General features: G+C 36.0%; 1 protein-coding gene across 4 annotated transcripts in view; it reads right to left on the reverse strand.

The window, feature by feature from the left end:
- ATP9B (ATPase phospholipid transporting 9B (putative)) overlaps positions 1-27,684 on the reverse strand; it is a 165,264-nt gene that overhangs the window by 64,606 nt on the left and 72,974 nt on the right. For all 4 annotated transcript variants that reach the window (XM_027676005.1, XM_027676004.1, XM_027676008.1 and 1 more), the window contains exons 9-11: positions 25,037-25,117; positions 16,969-17,044; positions 9,605-9,681 (exon numbers count right to left, since the gene is read on the reverse strand). In XM_027676005.1, the coding sequence (XP_027531806.1) occupies positions 9,605-9,681; positions 16,969-17,044; positions 25,037-25,117 (234 nt within the window). The remainder of the gene's footprint in view (positions 1-9,604; positions 9,682-16,968; positions 17,045-25,036; positions 25,118-27,684) is intronic.

Consider the following 27,684-nt stretch of genomic DNA (forward strand, 5'->3'; position numbering starts at 1 on the left):
GATGATTTAATTTTATCAAAGAATTAAACTTTCTTCTTCACAAACAAGATGCATGGTCAGAGAAAAAACAAGGACGTGTAAGATGTCTAAAGAGATGAAAGAAAGAAAGGGGTAGGTGGAACTACATTAGAGAGATCAGAATAACAGGGTGGAAAAGCAGAACAAGCCAAAGGGGAAAGTAGTCAGAAGAAAGGGATACTGAATACAAAGCAGAGGACTGGTGCTGTCTGACTCACATGGTGAAACAGAAACCACACATATAGTAGGGAATTAGGACAAAGTGAACCAAAAAATTTTCCAACATTTCCCTCAAAAAAAGGAAGTAAACAACTGCCCAACCACTTTCAAACAAACTAGAAAAACAGCTGTGATAGGCAGAACAACAAAAAAAGCCTAAGCCTCAAACTCAGTAGGCATCAGTAGGAATCTTATTTTCAGCTGAGTCACAAGAAATCTATCTTTGTTTTTATGAAAGAAAATATTTGAGTGGATTCTTTGGAGACAATGAGATTAAGAAAAGATTCCACAACATCTCCAATTCATAAAAGAAATTAAACTGAATGCTGTTTTGTATAAATAGTGTTTTGGGATACATTCCAAGAGATATGATGGGAAGGGAATGAGCTTTAAGAATATGAAGAGCAATTCACTTTTTGCAAACTAATCCACAATGAAAACCACATTATTTTCATCTGGTACAAGTTGAAATGCTGATTTTAATGCTAAATGTATCCACAGGCTTCCTCTCTAAACTGAAGTAAAAAAGAAGGGCAAAGATCATATTTGTTAAGAATATGACAAGCTTCTTAGTTCAAGTGTGCAAAGAGAACTAAGTAAACTATTTTAATCATGACCACTACGTCCAGCCTATATCAAAACAAATACTATAGCTTGATATGGAGAGAACTTTCCCTCTAGATATTCATCACTATAGACTGAGATTTCAAGTCATGTGAATCATGATGGTTATTGAGCCTCCAGTACTTAAGAGAAATACATCAGACTTCAGCTGTATAAATTATTAAGTTGCATAAATGAAAACCACAGAAGACCTGTTTTTCTGTACTTGTTGTACATAAAGAGAAGGTTATCCAGCTGAACAGTAATTAATGCCTGTAAAGCATCCAAATAAAAGATGTGAACATCAGATGAGCATCTATTTCAAGAATGTTCTTCAGGTCTCAAAGATCCTAGTATCTGACATTTAAGACATCCTTCTTTCATAATAATTTTAAAAAATAATAATTAATATACTTTGAACATATCAGTTAAAGGTCTCAGATTTCCAATAAAATATGCAGTAAGTAAAAAATGTGACATAAAAATAGGTGCCAACTGTGTTACATTGCTCTTATTAACAAACACCCAATGCACAGAACAGAACCCTAATATAGGAAAACACACGACAGCCCCCTTCCACTATGTCAGTATTTTGGTCACCTCCACTTTGGCTTGCACACTGCAAGCAAGGCCTTGTACGTAGAGCGTTATGAAGGTGGTGCAGTTCTAAGTCATTGGATAAGGTAACAAATATCCTCTGAGAGGCTGTGCCCTTTGCCCCTACTCTCTCCAGCTCCCAGCAGCTGCATTTTGCCAACGGCATGATTAAATTCTGAATGGCAACAAAGCCATAAGGAGCAATGTAAATGCAAAAGCAAACTGATTAGCAGCAGTGGATGCAGCAGCTGAGAGGAAACAGCCATCAGGGTCTGCCTCTTTTAGAGCTCACTTGGTTACTCCACACAAGCCAACTATGCAAGGAATCGCCCTTTTGCACTGTCTTTTGCAGAATGATAAAATAAAGAAATAATTTGAAATGTTACCACAAATCATTCATTTTAGCCCAGTTTGCTGCTGGTAAAATACCCAGCATTTCTCACGAATGAACAACAGGTTGTTGTTATTCCATAATTTGATCCATTTTAAGAGTAGTTCAGACTGTTTTGTGAGAGTAATCTATTTTCATAGATTAATAGACTACTGCAGAAATGGTATACTCCACCACTGATCCTTCCTCAAACACCAGTGCAAAATGACATTGAGCTGCTGACACAACTTCTAACATATTCATGTTCTAAACATACTAAAAGAGAAAAAAATCCAAGCAACTTTTAATGGGAGTCTCCAAAATGGCAAGAGATAGATCTCAGAACTGGCTTATGGCTAGTAATTCACATTCTGGAACATATCAAATTTCATCCTTCTATATTCTTAGAATAAAGAATGAATTTAACATTGTAGGAATTTTACAGCTGTGAATAAATTATTGGGCGTTGCAAAATCAGTGGAAGTGTTTGCCATCAACTCTAAAATATACAGTAAACCCAGAAGTATACCCAGAATACGGTGAGTATTCTCTTACGACCAAAGTGCCATTCCCTTGCTTTTTCTGTATATTATTATATAACAATTATTTTGTTTAGTACGGAACTGTACCTTTCCACATACTTTACCTTACAGTAGGAATTTAAAGAGACAGTGGTACCAACTGCAGTAGGAATAGTGACTCAACATCCATGTCCCAAGAAGCACAGTACCATAACACAGCACAGTCAATCTCCTCAGTTCGGTCCTTGTGCAGCACTTAGGCTGAATGACTCAGACAACACACAGCAATGTAGTGCACCACACTAAACTACATGCAGGCAGAAAAGACCTATCACATGACTTCGGATATCAATTGCATAACATGCTTTCAGAACAAATCAGAAGTTAGGGCATAGGTTATGTGAATTGATAGCAGGCCACAACACAGAACAACTTACTCTGCAGCTCAGGGATATAACAGCAAAGTAGACAAGTAAGTGATGATCTAATATTTTTCAGATGCCAAAGCAAATACATTAGGATCAAGTTTACTTTAAGGCTACAGGCATCATTTACATGCAAACCCAAAAGTAGCAGTACTTGAAATATAAGAGTACTATAAAATACTAAGTTGGATGACAAGTGAAGACTAATACCTTAAACTGACCACTCTCAGTTCTCATTTCTTTTGTTTGTGGCTTTCTCCTCCTCTGTCCCTTTGATCTCTTGTGCCCCAATTTCCCATTTTTAGTATTGCCATTTTATTACTGTTGAGAAGAATGTAAAGAAGAGAATAAAAATATATACACTGCTAACGTGGATAAAAATGCTCCACCAAGTCTCTGAAACGAAGCAGCGTGCTCTATGTAAAATACAGGAGTGTACAAAAAAACAGGTACGGCACACTGTTTGTATTAAGTAGTTTCTGTCCAATATGCACTCAAGGAAGTCAATCAAGACTTTTAGTCGTACTGTTTTCTTATTGCCTTAATATCATGGTATAAATCTAGTATTCTTACCATTTTCTATATATGAAAGAAAACTGAAAACCTCAGCTCCTTTATACTTTTTCCATACTAATCACCTGAGGATTGAAATGTCCACTTCAAGACTCTTGCTATTTCAGTCAATGGAGTTAAAGGTAATTAAAATAGGTAGATGTTCTTTCTGTCTCAGAGTGAAGGACATAGAAATTTTGCTTTTGGTTTGCCAAAACACTACTGACCATTCCCAAGCATCAGAATTCTTATGTTCCAATCCTGGTTTTGGGGGTTTTGAACAAAGGTGGCTCCTCTGGCATTCAGCCTTTTCTTCCTAATCTTTTCAAGAAAAAAGTCTTTTGTCTTCCTCCTCACGTAACCCTGTTCCATTCTTGCTGAGACACTCCAGGGTTTTCAAGGTGTTACTCTATTTTCTATCTTTTGCTACTCTTCTTCCTATGTTCTCTCACATGGAGAGAAAAGCATCAACACTGTATTACATGTTTTTCCTTGTGGCCTGCTCCCAAGAGTTCTCCTGTACACCAAGAGAGATTCTCATACTTCTGGGAAGCTGGTAGATAAGCACTTTCTTGGACAGAAACTCTGCGTCAGGGGACAAACTAAGTATGGGGAGTACTTACTACCTGCAGGTGACAGCTTTCTCAATTTTATCCCATACAGAGAGTAGTTTTTAGGAGGATTAACCACAGCAGACTATACTCCAATAAAAAGTGCTACATAGACCTTTTTCTTATAATTCCTTGACACCTGTCATTAAGAGCCACATAACAGTTTTTAAGGTTCTGCTTTTATCCCAGATCCTTCAGGCATAAAGCCACAGAAAACCATTCTTCTCAAATAGACTATGAACATCAAATTATCCATTTAATAAGAAAAACATCCAAGTGAAGGTACTGGGTTCTTGCACAACAGTGTAGCAGCAGGATAAAGTCAATGCCCTTATGATGAAGCTCTGAACAGAAATGAAGTTGAACTTAGAAATGTCAGCCTTTGAGGTGGAACAGATAAGAATGGCTTACTAATGCTACTACAAGACGTTGGACAACCAAATTTATTGATGTTCAAAAAATGTGTCAAGGCAGGAGAAGCATATATTTTGAGTATTGAAAAAGCTATGAATAGGAAAATTGGTGAAGTGGTATCACTTTCTGGGAACCCATGAATCCGCTCCAGCCACTCTATTTCATTCCAAATAAAGAACTGGAGGGAGTGGTGTCCTTTTTTAGTAAATATTTTTTCAAAAATTATCCCCATAAAAAGGGGGGAAAGAGAAGGACAAGCATAGATAAGCCTTTTAAACACAGAGAAGTAAATTTGGTCACAAAACACCAAGAAGAAATTTTGTGGGAGGAGAGAATAAGAAAGAAAGAGAGGGAAAGTGATTTTGCCTCAGTTTACCAGAAGAGAAATATTATTCTCTACTTCAAGGCTCACCAGTAAGCCCATTTTCAAATAACCAAAACACATACACACAAAAAGAAAAATAATAACTATTCTTAGATTTTCATTCGTTAAAAAAGAACAAACCAAAACAACAAACCAATAACAAAAGCATAAACCACAAGACATGCAGTAGTTAGCTTTCAGGCTAGTTAAGAATTAGGGTAAAAAAAATATTATTTTGATGAACACTGGATGGTTACTACGAAGTTTTACTCCTGATGTTAAAACTTAACAGCAGATGTGGAATTCCATAAAATAAGGCAAAAATAAAAGTGTTTTGAATGCTGCTTGTAAGGATTAGCAACACTAAAACTATTTTTATACTAATCTGAAGTGCACTAGGCAGATTACATGCTATAGCTCCTTTAGAGAGGCTACTGATTTCTCAGGAGTTCCATTTAAGATAATTTCTACTCATTTTGATGTACTGTGTACATTCTGAGTGCATATATATTGCAAAGTCCAAGTAATTTTAATGTTTCAATCTCAGTACACAGAATATAGTCTCTTGAATTTATTTCCATCTCCCTCCAAGTATACTGTGTTTTTTTAGTTTCACATCCAAAATCTGTTTTCCCTGATGGAAACAGGTCACATTTGCAGAAGGGCTGCACTAACAATCTTGCTTTCTATGAAGACCAAAGCTGCAAAAGCAACTCTGAATTTAGATAACAAAAAACTGTTCTGCACTTTAAATAGGTAAGAATGAGAACACTCTAAAATGCCAGACAAAATAAATAAATAACCTTAGTTTGTTAATTTCCCTCTTGGTTAATTAACACCTATAAATGACCTTTACCATTGACAAGTCCAACTTCATCCAGAAAGCCAAGGTTTAAGAATATCTATCCAAATAGGATTGATTACTGATTACAGCATTGTGAGGAGCACAATTCAATCTGATTTTTTTTTCCTTTAAAGGCTGCAACTGCATTCCTGAGTAAGCTGATGTGACTGCCAATGAGGCAAAATGCAGAGAGCCATTACACTATAATGTTGATGTTACCATTTCTACATTTATCTAAAGCACAGAACATATATCATTTCAGGCTGAAATTAAACCTTGCCAGAAATAATTTTTCTTTATATTGTTTGGAATTAAAAACATATTGAATTGATCCATTAAGAAAATTCTATGCTCTCTATCTTTGTGTTTTTCAGACTGTGTCTGCATCCTTAGGCAATGAAACAATTTTTACAATTGTAATAAAACAACTAAGTGTTGACTTTAAGTTAAGAAAATTGTTGCTTGAATGACTAAATACTTCAGCAAACACAATAAATCCTTTTAAGTTTAATATACAGATCAACTCCATGCTTGAACAGGTACATACATTTCACAATTTTTCGTATGTAAATTTGCTTAAACTTATTTCAGTTTTAGTCTTCTGCTGAGTGTTTATAGAGCAGGTCTGCATCTCCAAATTTTAATATTCATTCAGTCGAAAAGCATCTACCCTTAAGCACGAAAACTAAAAGTTTGCCATTAGAAAAACCAAGTTTATAGTACAAAGTAGAGCAGCAAAGTTATTTTCCAGCAAGAAATACTGCTGAAGCACTTATCTGTATTTCAATGAAGAGAGGACTGATAAAAGTCAAGCCCATGTGCTTCTTGCTTATTTCTGGACATAGGAGTTTCAGTTTGACAATGTAAATTGAGAATCATAGATCTCAGTGTTTGCTCTCTCCCAAGGCCAGAAGACAACAGCATCATTGAACTAAATTCTAAACAAGCACATGGTACAAGAATATCTTAATTTTTTTTGTTTTCAAAGAGCAGCAGAGAGAGACAATGTGCCATTTAAAACCAGTCTCAAACAGTATTTGAAACAATTCTTTCCTAAAGCAGAAGAGGGGGCATACTTATTTCCTCTCAAGTTTGCAGCAATAGCACAATATATCAATGTAATTTCAATTTTGTTTCAGCAAGTTAGGTACAAAATTTTTTTTTTAATGTTCAAATCTTCAATCTCTCAATGGTAATATATCTTCTAATCTCAAAGACTATTTTAGACTTCCTTTGCCCTCTTTTTGGTTCCTAATGCTACATACCCTACCTAACATGTAATTGCTACTATCAAGCTTGAGAAAACACAAGAAGATTCCCAAATACACAGAGAAGGAATGTACTGACTACTGTTTGTCTACCTTCTGCAAGGCTAACTAGCATGAAATATCACCTACAGGCAGCGTTTCATTTTGCAGAAGTATGCAAACCAATCTCCCCCCATGGCAGAAAATACAGAGACAGTACAATGCTAACTTCACGGAAAAATAGCTAAAATTAAGTGTTAAAAAATGATGACAACTATTTTTTACACTGCAGTACTACATTTTATCACTTGCTCATCTGTGATAGCCTTAAGTGTTTTTCTGTTTTCAGTTTCCAAATGCATCTTTACTGGTCATGTTACATGTTGGCTACTGCTTTAAACAAGGTTGTTCAGGCCATAGAGAAGAAAACCTCATGCCAGTATTATTGCTGAAGAATTGATACACAAAAGAATCATTTACACATTTACAGATTAATTTAAAAAGACAGTTGATGCAGAGTTGATGCAGCTGATGCAGAAAACAGACACTAGAGAAAGTCTTCACCTGCTCAGTTTGCATTCAATGTCAGTTTGCAGCATTAAAATCTTTTACATTTTTAAAATATTCTATAGAGCAATTACCAAGGCACAGGCATTTAAAGCAAGTAATTTTACATATACTATTTTAAACCTTGTTCTTCACATTTACTAGATTCCAATACGCTAACTATGATACAAGAACTAAATGCTTCCAAGGAACAAATGAATATACATATTTAGAATATTGAACATCTTCATAGGTCAGTGACTCCTGGAAAGGCCTTTGGACAACTACTGAGTACAGTTTTGTTAGACATGCATCACCTCTTTTATCAATGGCAGATAAAATACTATTTAAAAGCACGATTTCTAAACAGAATAGAATAGACTATTTCTGTTGGAAGGGATCTACAGTGATCATCAAGTCCAACTGCCTTACCACTTTGGGGCTGACCAAAAGTTGAAGCATAGCATTAAGGGCGCTGTCCAAATGCCTCAAACATTGACAGGCCTGGGATATTAATCACCTCTCCACAAAGGTTGTTCAGGGCTTGAACCACTCTCTTGGTAAAGAAGTGCTTCCTCTAATATACAGTCTAAATCTCTCCATAAGTGCTCCTAAGCTAATTATTTTAGATAGCATTTAGATAATTCAATATATTCTAGATTCTATTATTTGGATTTTTTTCTGTTAAGTTTGTGTATGTTCATGTGAACACAATATTTTGCTTCTTAGTGCTTTAAGAAAATTTTAGGTTTATTTAGGTTCTCACTGAAGATGACAGAACACAGTATTTAATTGTTAGCAGCTGTAACATTAAAGGTGATATATGTAGTAGTAAGAACCATGCTGCAGCTTGTCAACATGCAGCTGGATCTCTTTGCTCTAGGTTTATCTGCTTCCTAATCTTGCTGATGAAAATTTGGAGCAACTCTTTTAATATTAATAATCATTTTGAAAACACTGGGGAAATTTTAAACACAAATCCTTTTATGCTTTATCATAGTTTTCTGTGTGAAATATTCAAGCAAAAAATTTTTAACAAACTTTTACCACAAATCTCATACAACTCTCATCTCATACAATCTGCTGAACTGGGGTAATGCATGTTATGTTTATGCGTACTCCCCTATCAATTTACAACATTAATTTAATTTTAAACACTTGTGAGAATTATTATTAGTCAGAAGTTGTTCAGAATTCTTAAGAGAAAGATTCTATTACTAAAGGGCTCATCTTTATATCAGATGGAACAGAAAATAACTATGTACCATAAACATTCTGGTTCCATTTTACTCTATTATTTTAAAATGCACGTTACAAAGATTAAAATAATAAATGGCCATTTTAATCTACGTAATGGTACATATCACCTGTCTCTGTCAATGAGACATTTAAAAGCATCTCTTTATTAGAAACACAAATCAATACACTCAGGGGACTGCAGTAACTGCTTGAAGCAATTTGTATTATCATTTCATTCTTGATGTTCCTACTCAGAGCAACTTATTATGAATGGCGTGAAAATGGCACCTGTCACAATTGATTTTTTTCCTAAACCTCTTGCAATAATTTTTTCCTTTCTTAATATAATTATCTTCTTACTAAACACAGGTCTAGGTTGTAAGATACAGCCTACAGCCGAAGTTTTATTTCTTTATAATTGAGGGCCCTCCTCAACTTACATTAGAAACATTACCGATTAAGTGAAGAGCTATTTGCCTTGTTTAGAACTGAAAGAACCTTGTACAGAGGGAAGCACTCAAACTTCTGGTATCTTTTCCACAGAAAAATCTCTTGACAATGTTTTCATTGCTTGCAAAAATCCCTGAAATAGTGTTCTGTTCTGGGTACTGAATGGAACCTCACTTACTGTGTTCTACCTTCTCCGGAACCCAAATGAACTTTAGTAATCTGGTACAAACACTCCTTAAATCTACTGTGTAGCTTTAGCCAAATACTTTACAGTAAAATAATCTGAGAGAAATGAGGTGAGAATTAATATTTAGTTGTGAGACAGAAGTACAAAATTATGAAGATGCACATTGATACTTCAAAGACAAATGCCTCCGTTAGTACCCGTAATGCTCCAAGCTAAAGGAAGAATAATTTTACTTCCAAAAGGAGACTGCAGCAGAATTCATGTCCTGTACCAAAATTCAAATCAGTCCAGCAACATGAAATACATTAGAGTAAGAATCTGTAGATTTTTGGGCTTAGGTACATCTATGTTTAAGTTTTATGAAAACAGAAGTTGGAAATCCCACAGTAAGACTAACCTTATTTTTTGGATTGGATGTGTTCATTACACTTCGTGTTTCCTTGCCTGTGTAAATAACAACACCAATTACAGTTCCTGAAAAACAAACAAACAAACAAACAAAAAGTAAACCAGAGGTGTCTAGTAAATAAGAGAAAATTTGCTTGAATTAAAACTGGTAATAATTTACAGTTCCTTAAATCAATTGTATGAAAAAGCCCAAATACTTATGCATAGTACTGTGAATGCTGCATTTCATAATTGACATTGAAAGGATCATCATAACTTCTGTAATTAACATCCATAAAAATGATTACACACTTTCTTTCTTTTTTATGGAAACAATACTTCCAATGTAACTGGTTAAAAAGTTGTATTTCAACTTAAAATTGTCTCCAACTGTTTTCAGAAGTTAACACACACCATAAACAACTGTGCAAGGAATACAAAAATGAGTAAAATGGTGCTGAATGCATCACACACAAACGGCCTACTATCTCTGTCATCTCTAATGAAAATCTAGTTAATCCTATTAATCACTGTGATAGAATCTGATACAAAAATATTCTCCTGTTCATTAACTTATAAAAATGATTCCCAAGTTTCAATTACCTTTTAGTCAATTTTTACAGGATGGTACAGGAAAATTTGGCTTCAGCATCACTAAATAAATTTTTATAGTAAAGAAAATTTTCAGGGTTTTATTAATCTGTCACTATAACACTTTCTTGTATAAAACAACCCCCTTATTTCTATTACTTTATCGAGTGACCTGAAATGGCTTTATGGCAGTACAACCAATAACATGATTTTTTTTGGAGGTCATTATGTTACAAAGAAATAATTAATGGAACTCGTCAGAAACTCCCTGTTTAGAAAAGTTTAAAAAAAAAGTATTATATGTTTGTCTGACATTAACTTGTCTGGGGCAATCAGGACCACACGCAAGATCTGCTACCACTGGTCTTGCAGGAAATACCCAAAGAAAAAAAGATAATAGTTGAAAGATGTTGGCATTAAAGGAAAGAAGTTTCATTTACTCAAAAATAAGACCGTGTCCTGTCCCCAGATGGCAACTAAGGTCTATGCAGCTGCTCACTCACTTTTCCCACAGTGCGCTACTGGTGGGATGGGGAGGAGACTCAGAAAAAAAAAAAAGAAAAAACTCTCCACTTTGTAGGTTGAGATAAGAACAGTTTAAAAACTGAAACAAAGTAAAATATAACAACAACACTAGTAATACTAATGATAATATTAACGATAATAAATACTGTAATAAAAAAAAAGAAGAAAAACCCCAAGAGAAACAAGTGATGCATAGTACCATTGCTCACCACCTGCTGCCCAGCCCATCCCCCAGCAGCGATCAGCCCCTCCCATCCAACTCCCCCAGTTTATACACTGGGCATGAAGCTATATGGTATGGGATATCTCTTTGGTTAGTTTGTGTCAGCTGTCCTGGCCACACTCCCTCCCAGCTTCTTCTTGCGCAGCTCCTCCCTGTCAGAGCATGGGAAACTGAAAAGCCCTTGGTAAGCATTGCTGAGCAACAACTACACCATGAGTGTGTTTTCAACATTAGTCTCACACTGAATCCAAAAAACAGCACTGTACCAGTTACTAGGAAGAAAATTAACTCTCTCTGTTTCAGCCAAAAAAAGAACGCAAACAAAAACTTTGAATCCACACACAAAACATCAGTATTATACATTACACCTTTTGGACACTTAAAAAATGTTTTTTCTATTATTTTCCTCTCCATACTAAAGCTTTTTCTTATGAATTCCCCTGACAGGATAATTTCCCCAAAGCTAGTCTGTCTCTGCTGACAGTTCCACATGCAAATCTACACATTAACATATATGTAACATGCCCCCAACACACCTCAAAATTTCTCCAATAGTCCACTGGAGATTTTATTTTGAAGTGATCCTCAGAACTGACCTCTGCCAACTGTCAGAACACACTGGACAATATCTCGTAGGAAATCTCCTTCTGCACTCTCCAACAATCTCTGCCTTGGTAGCTCTTTATTTGAAAATACTTCAATAGAAGTTGGGGAAGCCTTCTACATTCCAGATGGCACCTTTCCACTAAGTTTCACCTGGCTAGGCTGCTGCAGCTCAGGAAAACAAGCTGTCCTACTTGTCTTACATTTTGCTCCTTGAAAAGTTGGTTTCAAAGGTGAAAGTCAGATAAATTCCATTTTGAGTACTGAATGTGGAACAGAATTTTCATTAGATCTTACTAAACTGCTGCTTGTACTAAGATGTTCATCTTAGATTTTAAACTTTTGTGGTATTAGCACCATATCAATGGTAAATCAAGGGTTCCTTAGACCTGAAGTATGTTGATGTAAGGAATTCCAAGCCTAATTTCAGTTTCATCCCACAGTGGTTGCAACAGGGACTGTTGTGTCCTATACAAAAAAATGAATCCAATTTGGGGTTCCTGGAAGCATAGCTGCAAGCCTGGGCTTACTAAAAGCAATGACTCATGTATTTTTATGTATGGGGCCTCTGCAAACTGGGTCTCATGTCAGCTGGGCAAATAGGTAAAGACAGAGTGGTTAATGAAGGATGGAGAAGTTACAAGATACCACTAGAATAAATATATGGTCCTGGGGAAAAAAAAAAAAAGAAAAGTGGACTAGTGAAGAATTAACACACACAAATAGGCATACTCTGAATCCACTGTGTGATCATACCAATTTTCGGTATCTCCCAAGCACTATGTGAACCACATAAAAACTACAGTGCATGCAAATTAATTAAAATCATGTGTAGGACTTGGCAGAAAATAGTGCTTTTTACAGTTGTGCAGTTATACAAATTGTTCTGATTTTATCTAAAGTAACTTTGCAAGACTGACACCTGCTGAAATGATGACAAAATTTCATTAATACAAATGTCCTCTTAATAGGTATCTCAGCAGGTTTCTCAGAAAACTGCATTATCTTCTTATCCTCTTTAGCATTTGAACCACACTGATCATTACTGCAAATGGAGAACAAAAAGCTGAAGTCCATACTGTAGTGGACCTTTTGAGGCTTTTTAAAATTTAACTGCTGACTTTCCTCTCTCCCTTTCTGAAAGGAAACCCACTAAAGCTTTCAATAAACACAAACACCACAGTCATTGATGGCACAGGCACAAATGAAGTGAAAGATAAATAATTTAATTAAAGATAAACTAAGAGGTTTCTAGAATACTTGGTGGTTTAAATTATTTGGTTATATTTAAAATTGTTTCTCCAGTGACAGCAGTTTTTCAAGTTTTCACTAACCAAAATTTCCTTCAGGCACTATTATTAATTCCACAGTGATACTATGAATGACAGACCCCATACCTTACTGTTACCTTTTTGAAACCCATTGAGGTATTGCCTCTAAGTGGAAAAAGTCTGAATATTTTTTCCTATCTCACTTATTAAAGAATAACAAAAGGATGACTGCATGCTTTGTAATTGAGAAAGGCTTTTGATTTCCACCGCTGGCAGAGGCTTCCAGTGTGATCCTGGCACATTAGTCTTTGTGTTTTCTATGGTCAGGATAAGCATCATACACACAGTCACCTGTCAGGGCTTTGCAGCAAAGGGCAGAAAGGAAGCAGTGCATATGTGATAGTACTAGGAATCTCACTTTAGATATCTAAACTATCAATTTTGAAACTAGAACAACTGGGGATATATTAGGTGTGGCAAAATGGATTCCCTCCCCCCCCCCCACCCATTTAGCTTACTGTATTAATTTTTTTGATCTAAAAAAGGATGTTCAATAGTTTATTCTTGAGTTGTTTGACATTACATGATTTTGTTAAACGTATTTTTATGGTTCCCAAAATTCAAAAAGAAAATAAAAAGTCTGAAATTATAGCAAATAGTTTTCTTGTCATTTGTCCTGCTCTACTCAATAGGTGTTGGTGTTGGTTTTTTTTCCTGCAGAATCCATTATTGTAGTATCCTAATATTTTCATGAGCTTTGGTAACCTGCATTCAAGATACTGTCGATAAGATTCCTTGAAGCCTTTATACACTTAAATTTACTGTTACTGCTCTGCAAAAATATTGATTTGTGGTCTCTCTCTTCTGGACCTGTCAGGGCATCAGCAAACACAGCTCAAGTTTTCTGAGGTACTCCCCATGCAATTGCCCAAACACTTTTCCCAGCCTGACCTTGACCCTCCATATCACCTTGACAAATAGCAATTACATGTATCTTGGAGATAGCGGGCTCTCCAACCTCATGCAATGGTGTTTATGTAATACCTCGAAGAGAGTATCAGGAAATTCAGCATTTATTTAATCACTGAAAGGAGAATCTTCTCACCCTACAATATGTCCTATGCAAAACCTTTTTGAAAATTAAATAAGACTTTGTATCTGCAACTCAGCTACATATTCCTTTCCTGGACACCAGTGATGTAGCTCTCTGTCTCCACTCCTGTGACTGACAGCATCAGTCAGTAGTATGTCCAGATAATTGCACAGGTTGACCAAGAATGCTTTGTCACAACCTACAAAGGGCTGGCAAGGACAGAACAGAGTCCCAATGGGTCACACATTTGCTTGGCTTAGTAACAGATGATGTCCAGGTTGCTTAAAGAGCACTGAAGGAAGCAGCCTTTCCAGCTAGACTGCATTAAAGACTATCATACTGAAGAGTCTTAGATTAAATGAAGAGATGTACAGTAAACATTGCAGGGTGGAACTCTACCCACTACCAACTGGGCACAGGCTACAAACCCACTTTCTTGAATCCAAGTGGCATATTAGACTTGCACACAGACATGGTATACTATCTGGTTAAAAAAAATTAGCATGTAACAGAACTGTCAACCTAGACACTAAGGAGATTGAAATAAGATGCAACTGTGGGTGAGGCGAGGTAGCTATCTACAGAGTAGAAAAACAGTGCAAACTTTCACATGCTATGGGCTTTTTATTCTTCTCTTTTCATGGGAATCCAAGTGGCACTCATCTGCAGAAGTTGTCCACAAGCATAACCTTCCATTAAAGTTTCCAGATATAATCAAGGACTGTGACAGATCATAGTAAGGGAGGGGATGCAGAGGTGTCTGCAAACCTGTGTAGGCAGAGTCCACCTTTGATATCCTGCCATGGCAGGTATAAGCAAGGCAGCTTATATGTGTTTATAATGCAGTCAGACAGTGACAAGCGTTTTCATTCAGATTTTCAGTTGTCACAAATCTTGGAAATTCAATTATTAAGTCTACTTTAAAAAAAAATACAAATTTAACTAGCTTAGAATCAAGTATCCTTAACTTAGCTATGTACATTCAAATTGGAAGTGGGATGAAAACAACTGAATGATACATTGTTATCAATCAAATCTAGAACCTTCTGACAATCTGTTAGATGTTTTGCCCTACAGTCTTTCTCATGACTACATGCACAGTGCACCTTATAAATGTCTTAATAGATAAGCAACAGACCGAAGACAACATTTCCTACCTTTTGTTAAAGGCCTAATCCTACCAAATGCTAAAATTACCTCCACAGAGGTGCTGAGTAATTCTTAAGACCTGGATTTATGATGCCATACAGAATGAGGAAATACACAAACAGAATTCTTACACGCTTAATAGCTGCAATACTTACATGAGAGAAGCACATTACCATGGTATTCAATTGTAGGTAATACGTAAAATGAGGTAAATGAAATTAATTATATGCCAAAGTTCAGGTATAATTAATGTCACAAAATCAATTAGTGAAGGAATTATTTTTCTCTGCTACCTTAATTCAAGCCAACTTCTGGATGCATATCAGGACACCATTTTTAATTTCTTGATCATGCTATTTTTCCCTTCAGAAGGGGCTGCAGTCTTGAAGAGTCATTCAATATTTTTTCCTTTGTATCACTCAGTGAGTTTGCCGTGAGTCTCACTTAGAGTATTATTCCACTATTCAAAACTACGGTCTAACAAGAGAATTATCTTTTCTTGTGTTTTTCTACTGCCATTATTAATGAACTTAAGCCCTTCATAAGTAATTAGACTTTCACAAGACCCCTCAGAAGTGAAAAATCCTAAGATAGCCTAAGGTATAAATTTTAAGGAACGCTGTTTTCACTAACATGGGTGCTAACTTTAGATGGCAGATCAAGAGGCCTCAGTCAATAGCTACAATTCTAAACAAAATCACCCACCCTGGAAATGAAAACATTGAGCTTTCAATTAAAATTCAAAATTACTAATTCAGAATTAGTGAGTTTGCAAATGGATACTTTTTGAGCGTAGTTTTCCCCCGTACATAGATTTGGGGAAAGCAAACTCAAATACGCACAGTATTGAAATTTAAAATTCACGAAAAACATCTTTTTAGACAAAGTTACAGATCTTGGCTACGTAAGTTAAAAATCTAACTGAGGACAACTTTAGGCATCCATTTTACAGTTTTAGAGAGAATAGTTTTCCAGTGCAATCAAGCCCAACAATACTAAGGATCAATGAACATGACTACCTTTTCAGACTCCGGAAAGGAGTGCTCAGTCACAGACTCCTTTGCAACCTTCTCAAAACTAATCTCTTTCCCACAGCCTTCCGGCAGACCCCTCACTGATGTAAGAAGTCTTCATAGTAGGGACTAACTTTATAATTTAGGTGGAGACCTTTTTTACTTTCCTCCCCCCTCTCTCAGCTTATGTTTCCAGTTGTTCCAATTCCCCATCTTAAATCTTAGTTCTTTTTAAAAATCAATTACCAATTCCTTATTCTCAGTCATTTTGTGCAGAAGAAATAACCACAGCCCTTTTGACTTTTTTTACATAGAGCAAAAGTGAAAGAAAATAAATTTCTGCTCTTAAAAGAGAAACACTGCAACGGCTTGAGGGCCAATTACAGTATCTAGATAATGTGAACTCTTTATAATATCTAGGACATATATGAAACATTATTAACATTTAGATCCTATTATTTTAAAATCAAATAATTGTATAACTGATCTATTCTTTCTGATTAAGATTTTGCCTGAAAGAAGATTTTAAGCATGGAGTATATAAAAGAAAAACTAACAAATGCAAAACCGCTCTTGCTTTTCAGCAAGGAGAAGCATCCACAGTGCTTCTGAGAGCACCTTACAACCTGAAGTTTTAATTAAATCAAAAAGGTCAGTAACTTCAGTGGGGTACAAAGGACAGCACTACTGAAAGAGCAAAATCTAAGTAAAAAAACCCTCAAAGCTATTAAGGAGGATTAAAAACACATGAATATGTTTTGAGTAGCATGATGAAATCAATGAGAAGGCAGAAAAGCAAGACAAAGACATATTACAATGTGAAATATTAATGGCTTTTGAAAAATAAAGATATGCTTCCACAGAAGTTTTTAGATTCATTATTAGCTTTTCTATTGCAACACTTACCTGAAGCAACAACAGTGCTTGCCCATAATGTATTTTCTATGCTTAGGCTTTCATGAACTGCAGGATCACTGTCTTCCTGTTAAAAATATGAACACCTAATAAGTAAATCACCATCACAAAGTGTTAAGAACCATGCCAAACCATCTGAGTAACTTGCACAGGATGCTTGCATCCTTGTATCAATCACTGTACAACAGCACTCATTGCACATACTTTGTCTGTATACACACAAATAATTTTTCAAAAAGTGAAATAGTGATTGAAGTTCATACTACTTAAATCCAACTATATTCAAAGATCCAAAGTGAAAATGTTTTAAAAGGAACATATTCTTTTCTCAGATGTATCAAACTGCAGAACAGTTTGCTGTAGCAAGCGGTTAAAGGGAATTATGAAAGTTAACCACCAAAAATCAATACCCCGTTCTCTATTTAAATAATCTATAATTCATACAGTAAGTTATGGTCATCATCATTTTGTACCCGATCAACATGATATCAACTTCAGGGAAGAATATTTAGACTTCTAAAAAGAAATGCAGGCTTGTGTTGTCTTACCACACACTTACAAAATATATATTCCATGGGAAAATACTTCCAATAGAAAATTGATTCCATGATTACTTTAAATTTTCTTTTTTTTCCCCTCCCCTCTCTCCTCCCAAGCAATAATTATCCACAGATTGTAAACCATCTCTCATAATCAATTTGGACCATGTACAGATTTGTTACTCATTAGCAGCTGTGGAATGTGCTGTTTACAACTACAGGAAACTTTAGGAGGTAGAATAATCAGGTGTATTTGATCAAATTACAGATTGTGCTAAACATATTGCAGGAAAAGCGGATGACTGATTTATGAAAGTACACAATAAATTCTACAAATTGTCAATAATCAAAACCTACTATTTTTCATCTCTATTTTGAAACGACCACCAAACATAGTATCAGCTGCATAGAAATTTCTATTTATAAAAAAGAAAAATCTCAAACTAAACAGATATGCTTTTGTGCATACTTCAAAAGATCCCTACATAGCAAGGAAACTACAGCTCTTATTGTCTTAAGTGAGGAAAAATCATTGTTCAAAAGGCATAGAGAACCATTCTATCAAAAACAGAGGGAAAGGGAGGGAGAACATGGAGTTAGCCCTAAGAAGAACACAAATTTTGAATCAAGACTTAAATTCCGATGACCCTGAGATTAGCTCAGTTGGTGAGAGCATGGAGCTAATAATGCCAAGGTTGCAAGTTGAATGCCTGTACAAGCCATTCACTTAAGAGTTGGACTTGATGATCCTTGTGGGTCCCTTCCAACTCAGAATATTTTGTGATTCTGTGAAGAATCATCAATGTTCTATAAGATTAACCTTAAATTAAAAAAAAAAAGAATTATTTTTTAATTCTTACCTAAGGAATTAATACTGCAAGAATTATTTGCTTTACCCCTAACTCATACTGCTTAGGTTCCTGGTTTGATTTACAGTTGTTCCTGAATTATTTGAATTCTGTGATTATTTCGCCTTCTGAAAGTCTCATTAAGCAGTGTACAGACATACAAGTCTAAAAAGAAATCATCCAAAACCACAAGTTTTTCCAGAGGAAGATGTCACTTATATATTCAAAATACCAACTGTGGCAGCTTGGGGCATGGCAGTCAGTGGGGAGAGTGCCATCTATACCACTGCTCTATACCTATAATGTTGAAACACAACCATATCCAGCGGTAAGTTTTCACATGAGGTTTCAGCATCTGTTTCTACAAGGTTAGAAATTGGAAACGAACTGGTCATATGTGAGTTGAAAACAGTTATTAAATTTTTTCATTCCTGTCATAGGCTTTTCAAGAATTGCTGAATCTAACAGGACAACTTTCCCAAAATTCTTTCATATCAGCCAGTGCTGATTAGCCATTTGTGACAAGAGTGAAAGGCTGCCACTTTCAACACAAATAGTGAGCCTGGCACCAAACAGGAGTCTTAATTTCACATGACTTGCCAGGAGATCCACAGATTTTTCTCAGTCAGCAACACACATGCTAACCTTGATTACTTATCATCCACAAACTGTTCTGCATAGTTCAAATTGTTTCAACTTGCTTGACTTTTACAATTCTACCTATCATCAGACCCTTAAAAGAAAAAAAAAAAAGGAATTCTGCCCTAGTATTCTGAACAAGAACTTTGTGGATTTTCTCACTGCATCACTAGATGAACTGAAAACAATGTACAGGGGTACAAGGAAAATACTTTTATTTGCAACAACTCACTACTGTACCTCAAGAGCAAATCTTGCTGAAGTTTGTCAGGAGTCCCCAGCAGGCCTAAATATGATGCATCTAAAAGGAGAGCGGACCACAAATAGCCCATATTTCAAACACTGCAACCTCATGGAAATGAATAGTCTTTTATAATCATCAACATACAGTGATAGGAAAGGCGTGAATATCATACTTGCAATGAATTTAGTCTCAATAAATGAAAAAGATCGTGTATTTTGCCCTCAGAGGTTCCATATAGAATACCTGTGTTCACAGTGGGACTCCAAATAGCTTCCCCCAAACACTGAAAGAGATATTTTCCCATCTACTGCTTATTAATGCTGCAATCATAATAAAGTAACTTTTTTATTATGTTGAATTCCAGAAAAAAGAAATAATTTGAATTTTGACAGGAGCATTGTGTTTTAACTAGCCATTAGCACAAAATTAATGTACAGAATTAGAGACACAGAAAAAGCCCCCAGAATTCAAAGAAATGTTTGCTGCTATATCTTTGCATAACTTAAGTTGTAACTTTTCATAAGACTAAAGTAAAACTTCAGAACAAAATAGCCACAGAAAAAATATCTATGATTTAACAGTGGGGTAATGTTCAACGTTAATATATCCTAGAAGACAGCAGAGAGATGACATTCCATACAGTGACATGTAAAGTGATGCATACAAGGGAAGAAAACATCCCAGCTTCACAAAGTCATGAGCTCTGAGCTGATCAAAACTACTCAGAAACCCATGACTACCCAAAACCAAATTCTGGAATTTTTGGGAATTATTACAAATCTACCAAACCACTACATGGCCAAGAGCAGGCTAAATGCTTAGAATTGCTAGGAGAGGAAAAAAAACACCACCACCACCAAATCATGCTACTACAAAGAACTGCACGTTCTGCCCAAGCCTTTACCACGTAGTTCTAAACTCCTCCTCCCTTCCCCTTATTCCAAACTGAAAATAAAAAGAACTGGAAAATGTCGAAAAAGACCAACGAGGGTGATCAACATAGCTTTCATACTAGATATGACTAAATAAACCTGAACTCTAATGAGGAATATGACAGATATCTACAAAACAGGTACCTAGAAAGGGACGACAGATACTGCTGACTCCTACCAAAGAAGAAAGAAGTCATAAATAAAGGCTGCAAAATTAAACCAACAGACAATTGCCCTCCACAAAAATATTAAATGAAGCTGTGCAACGTCTTCCTATTTGAATGCTGAAAGGTTACACAGGTTCAAGAGTGGACTAGGTTTACTTGGAGAAACCAGCTCTAACACAGGACGTTCCCACATCTTGAGTTGTTAGGAGATAGAAGACTCTTCTGAGAAGGCACTACCGTGTCCTTACTCTAGTTGTATTCTCTTTCCCAGCAGTCTGCCTCTGGCTATCGTCAAGAATAGGATACTAAGCTAGGGAAATCCTTTTTTTCTCCCTTATTCTTTCGTTAGCATATTTTTAAAACAGTGAATTATGAAACTCTTCCATATTAAAAAAAAAATCAAAAGCCCTGCAGTGATTGTGGAGAGCTGACAGCAGAGTCAGGAAAAAGTCACTTGTCCAGTGTCTACCTGCTACAAGACTTAGTAAAAATGCCTTCATTTAGGTCATTCAAAACAGGAAAACATCAAATGAGCTCTATCTCTTTCCACTTGTGCTCATCAACAGAATTATCTGGCTGGTCACTTAGGTTCTGCTTATTTCATTGTGATCCTTTCATGTCTTTACACTTTCATCTAACATTTTTACCTTTCTCCAGCTCATTCCATTTCCCAAATACCACACCTTCCATACCCAAATGGATTATGAGTTAGCCTTATTTTTCTTTTGTCATAAGTTACTCAAATAAAAAATAAAAAGTGTATTTATGAATTTAGCTCTTTCATACTATTTTTATTTCTACTTTTGGAGACCTGCTACGGACAGGTGGAAGCAGGGAAGGAACAAGTACTTCAGTTCCTGAATCAGACCAGGCCTGTGGTAAGGAGAAATTTCTGCAAATTTTCTGATTCTAACAGAACAATACATGTTCTGGGATAAATTAAATCCATCACTTACTCTTGTAGCAGAAATTTGACATACATAGGCTTCTTTGTCCAGCTGACAAAGTTTCCACTTAAGGTCTGCTGGGTTGAATTTCATTTGGCAGTTCTATGTTTACTGATCTTTGAATTCTGAACTAAATTCATTACCAGAATAGTGCAGTTCAGTATTGTATTCAAGCTTCTATACAGGCTTGGTTTTTTCATCCATGTGCAGTATTGATCATAGAGGTTTTAACTGTCTGCAGTTCTTATTTGGAAATTAGTCTGTAGCTCTTGCATGCGCAGAGAAAAAGGAAAGATGAACAGTAAAATAAAAGTTGAATATATGCTGCTCTCAGTCCTGAATTCTTAATACAGCTGACTAATGATCATGACAAATTTCAAGAAGTCATTTAAAAGGTGACAAAGCTACAACTTATTACAAATTTTTGCAAATAATGACAGAGGCCTTTGAGTCTAAATACCTAATCCCTGAGTGAACCACTGAACTTCTATTTGACCTCTTCTAGCTCTGTTCCTGCCTGACAGGATCCAGCACAACAACACCCACCAATTTTTGTAGGAAAGTGGAATAATACACATTAGTTTACTTGCATCATTGAAAGAGATTCCTTCCCCACACCAATCCCACAGTTAATTCTTCTGGTTATGTTCCTTTCACTGGCATATGTGTTTTAAACAGGGTCAGATTTGGTTCTAACCATGTTAGCTCCCTGGTCATGCTGCCTGTATAGCTGTTACAGCCAGCAAGGAAGGCAAATATCATTCCCTTCAGTGGAAACATAAAATTAAGCCAGATTGAAGTGAGCACAACTATTGCTTCAAAACAGGCAATTCTTTAACAGCAAATACGAAGCAAAAAATGACTCAACATTCTTGCTGCTAAAATACAAGACTTATCCAGGAAAATGCGCATAATTAGCCTCAGGTCAGAGATTCTACTCATAAATGAATACAGCTACCTGAATCAGGTTTTTCATCTATATTGAAAAAAATTATATATATTATATATTGTATAGTTCCGTATCATAGGAAAAAGAAAGGTTACTAAAGTAGTTGAACTAAACTCAATGAAATTCATTCTCCAAGATTCCTATTAGACTATAAAGAAATAAGACATTCCCAAAGTAAATGAAGAGACTGAGGTGACATCTCAGAGCTGCAATATAGGAGAAATTAAAGGAAAATATTCTTAAGGGAATGGTGAAAGAAGAACCCTCATTTAAACAAAAACCAGCCAAGGTTAAAAGCAGAAGACAGAATTTCCATGTTTCTACACAGAAGCAGTAAGTAAAGGTTAAATAATACTTGCCATACCAGTACGCACTGATGTAAGTACTCTACTCTTCAGGCTCCAACTGGTAAAAGCTGGGTTAAGAAGTATGGCTACCTTTTACTGCCTTTCTACAGATGTGCTTTTCTCATGCTTTTTCAGCATTGATAAAATAGCTTCCTAATGTATCAAGCCTACAGAGGAACATCAGACAGAAGAGAAACTCTAGTACTTACATCTGTGTACATCCCTGTCCTGTGCATCACTATTTCAAAATAAGCTCAGTCAAGACATGGATGATGCCCTCAGAGCAAATAAAACTATCTGACAAATTTTCAAAAACCACTAATTTAGCTCATTATTGTTTCTTAATAGGTTGTCCAGAAGTGGTGAGAGGAAGAGAGAAATTAATTTATGTCTTTATTTAAAGGCCAGACATGATCCTTCCTGCATGTTCATGCAAGGACACACACTCACTTTCATGCACTGACTGCATGTAACACATGAAAATCCATGGAGAACAACAAAAAACTTCATATGAAGCTGGCAGGCATCAAAAGAGTACAGCAGAGCTTTTACAACTCCTGACACAGTTACACAGGTGTACTGCAAAAGGTATCTACTCTCAGCTATCAGGTTTTTTGTAGCTGTATTTCTCACGGAGAAGTACTTAAGAGAATTTTCTCCCTCATAAAAACTCCAGCGCTGTGCATCTACTTTTCTGGTTTGTTTTATGGTCACGCACTTTTTGAAATTATCTAAGTTTGTCTTTTACATTGTTAGTACTCTGTCTTCATAATGGGGGAAAAAAAAGAAAAAGAAAAATCAATGTGCTATTACCCTGTCAACCTAGCCTTGCAAGAATTCTTTGAACATCAATGCTTAAGTAGAAAAAAATGTATGCATTAGCATCACTAAGCACACTAATTTTTTACTTTAACATAAAATAGAAATTAGATGCAAGAACTGATTTATTGTAAGATGCAAGGACTCACAGCAAAAATAGAAAGATAAACCAGTAAACAAGTGTCCTAAAACAACATTTTGCAGAATGTACACCAGTACAAAAAAAAAACTTCTAAAAAGATCTATTTTGATTCACTGTGAACCAAATGCCCTCAGATCATTGCACACACAAGTTCAGTTTAAACTGTCCTTCCTACTGAAGCATCCAAAAATATATATCTGCAAACCCGAAAGCACAAAATTCATCCCCCTTATTTACATATATCAGAATGTTTGAATCATACAGCTCTTATTACATGTACAAACAGAACCCACAACAGGGAGCAACTGTTTAGTGATGATTTCCCAATGTCTCGATTACATGTACCAGAGTTGTTAAAAGGCTCTGAAGAGTTCAATTTATATTTAGGAAAGTACACACTTAGTCACTGGGACAGGAATAACATGAATTTACAGCTGTTAATAGAAGTTTCATTTGGACAATTGGTCAATACAAGGCTTAACTAAACACCGTTGCTTACTGCTTTAGAAGGTGTGGACAAATGACATTTACTTTGTAGGCAGCATGAACTATGTAACTGGTACAAATCGGTCTTTGAGAGCCAGCAACTGCAGTATCTCATTCATCAGTGTATTTAGAATTGTGAACTGGAAGTCCAATTACAGAACAAAATCTATTACCAATCTGAGTCACGGGTAAAAAACCCTTCTCTTTACCTCCACAGCAGTTAATTCTCTCAAATTATTTTAGAAACAAACCATCAAGAGAAATGAGTCTAGCACCACTGAGTTTGGCTAAGATAAACAGCACTATCACTATAGCTGCTAACATAATGCTACAAAACTGTAAATCGATTTTAAAAAAAGAATTACTACCTATTAAGACACCCTGCTTTAAAGGGTCAGCTTTAGCAGGCCACCTTTTGAAAATAAAAGTCACAGATATAACTGCATTGTTATTTTCATATTCAGTTTTGAAAACAATTATTTCTGGAGAAGAGATTCAAAAAAGCCCCCATAAGTAGCTTTTAGTTTTATTTTACTTTTTGAGAAAACCGAACTTTGGAAGCACTACCTTTCCCTTGAACAAAAATGCTGCTAAGCAAGGCACACTTTCATTGCACACAAACTAGCAATTGCATTGTATCAGGCTACTGATATTGTTCAACTTGTCAGTTTTTGACATAGGTGAACAATACATCAGATGGCTGGAAATAAACTATACTGCCTTCAAAAGCTTTCACGTAAAAAGATTATGATGATGTCAACCAACAAATATTCAACTCTCAGATTCTGCTTTTTTTAGATACTCTTTTTGTATTAGCTTTCTGCAATACATGTTTAAAAGAATATCTTTTATATGAAGTATAGCCATGGCAGGAACATGGACAAAAATACTGCAGTAAAGTCAAGGAAAGATCTGATACAATGTTGACACTAAGTGTAGGTTTCACTTACATTGAGAAATGAAAGAGAGAAGTAGAACTGTATTTACCTACACTACTTACCCGTGTGAAGGTACCCTCAAAACTGTGGATATCCAGCTGTGGCTTCTGAGCATAAACATAAGCATTGATCGAAAAGAGATCCTGTAAAACAGATTAAAGTACTTACTATTATTTAAACTTAAATTTAATCACATATTTTGAAGAACCGGCAAAAATTCCAGACCCCCATTACCCCATCCCAAACAAAGTTCATGCAATTTTTACCCAACTAAGAAACATGCTGTTTTTTTCAGTACATATTGTTATAGAGGAACCAGATCCAAGATGATATCCTAAATGATAGTTCAAACACTAAACTTTTTTACATTTATAACATGAGCTAGCCATTTTATACAATTCATTTTCTCTTAACAGCCCTGTTTTAATTAATAATAGTGTAACCTTAAAATATATTCCATACATTTGTTCTTTTAAAAATAAAGTGGGTTTTTTTTCTTTTTTTTTTTTTTTTTTAAATGAAACTGGAAACAAAATATTTTTCCAGAAAGGACAAAGTCATCTGAATACAAGAGGAAAAAAATGACATTGATTCAAATTCTCTTAAATGCTCAAGCACCTCTGCAAAAACCCAAGAGAAAACCGCAACAGCTTCAGGAAAGCCTGGCTACATCAACAGGATTACTCAAGTGTTTAAAGTCAGGGATACACCAAAACTACTCTGATAAAATTTGGTCTACTATAGGTGGTGGCACTAAGAAAAATAGGAAACTCTCCAGATACTACAGTAGCAGGCTCTGTAGGAGCCCAAACCCAGCCTTCAGCAAAAGGAAAACAAGGCTGGCAAACACCTCGTGTTTCAAGAAGTTTGGACCCCTGTCCTGAGACCTGCTAATGTGCAACCTGGAGATATAAACCTGGCTCCAAGAAGAATTAAGAAAGGACTTTTTGAGATGATTGTTAAAATCATGTCTAAACCCCTGTAATCCCTCTACCCCCCATGTAATCCTACTAGAAGAAAAATTAACTATTTGGAAACTACAGCAAAAATTTGTGTAACTCCCCAATTAACATAGCCAGTCCCCTTCATTAACATGTCCAGCCAGAGATGCCTTTAAATTGTGTTCTCGTGCCCAATAAAGTATTCCAGTTCCCCCATAACTGGGATTGTTTTAGCTTTTATTTTTCAGACCGCCACTAGGCTCTATAAATAGATGGCAGTTTGGTATAAACAAAAGAAGGAAAAAAAAAATCTGATCGTTGTTATATCTTAAGAGTTGTCCCTAGAGGCCCAGGGAGGTTCATCTTAAAATTCGGAAACAATTATTTTGTTGGGTAATTGTTCTAAAACATCCACTTCCTACAGAAAGAATATCACAGACTAAAACCCTGATACAAAGGACTTTCTTTTCATCACAAAAGCAAAATTTTTGGTGCTTTTTAGATGGTCAGGACCAACAGCAGCTAAGAGATGTCAACAGGAGTTGACCACTCATGCATGGATCCACAACAATCCAAATTCTACTCTGGAGTGGAGCAGGTGCTTGATACCAAGTCCCAGAGAACCTAAGAACACTAACCTCTGATAAAATGCAAGAGTGTCTACCTTTTCACTGTACGTAGCATCTATTTGGGTTATCTCCATCTTTCATTACTAGATGAATCTTGCTAAAGGCTAATCAGACATCACCTCTGGGCAGAAAATTACATGGCTACAATACCCTGTTCATGCTATCTAGAAAGCACTGTCTTCAAAAGCAGAATTAATTTTACGGCCCCTTTCATGGAAATATAACCACACATTGGCTCAAACGTACTACTTTTAAAAGTATGCCATTACTTTTTGTCCATAATTTCGAACGTAAGAAAAAATAACTTCATTTCAATATTTCACAAGTTACAAAGATTAACTAAGGGTGTAATTGTCCACCTATATTAATGTCTTAAAGCCTGACATGTTTATATCCTTTAGTTTCTCCAATAAAATGGGTAGATTGATGAGTATCATTATTTTTCTGCTTTTCCTTATCAAAATGAATGTTTTCTTGAAATCTAACGGCTGGGACCAATTCATCCCTGGATGGGTGTAACCCAAAACTGTGTTTTCTATAGCCTCCATGCCATTTCCCAAAAACTGCTGTCAGTAGAGGCCTGCAAGGTGGGAAGATGTTCCTGTACCCTTTTATGGAATTCCCCGCTCTGATATCCTTATATGGAATTCCCCGCTCTGATACCCTTATATGGAAGAGGGACTGAGCATCCGCATGCCCTTTTATGGAATTCCCTACTCTGAGGGAGGGACTGAGCACTCCCGCCTGAACTGGAGAGTATATAACTGGGAGTTTCAGAACCTTGCGACCTCTCGTGGGATCCAGAGGAAGATTGCAGACCACCACGTTCAACCAGACTGAGACCACCACCCTCGACTGGACTGCAATCACCACTTCTGACCAGACTGCAGCAGCTCTCCCACCAGCAGGTTTATCCCCTCTCCCTTTGCTTTGGACTCGGGGGTGGGCCAAGGTACACCACTTTTGTTCATATCCCAGGGTGCTGGGTATACATTTGGGTTTTGTGGGTTAAAACCAATTGTCTGTCTGTATAATTGTACTTATTGCATTATTTTAATAAATTGTTATTCTGACTTATAAATCTCTCTTTTGAATTGAGTTCATTTTCCCTTGCTGGTTAACTTTTAAACCAGCACAGTG

Source organism: Neopelma chrysocephalum, unplaced genomic scaffold (assembly GCF_003984885.1).
Source record: "Neopelma chrysocephalum unplaced genomic scaffold, ASM398488v2 Primary Assembly neopelma1_26, whole genome shotgun sequence".
In the NCBI taxonomy this organism is placed as follows: Eukaryota; Metazoa; Chordata; class Aves; order Passeriformes; family Pipridae; genus Neopelma; species Neopelma chrysocephalum.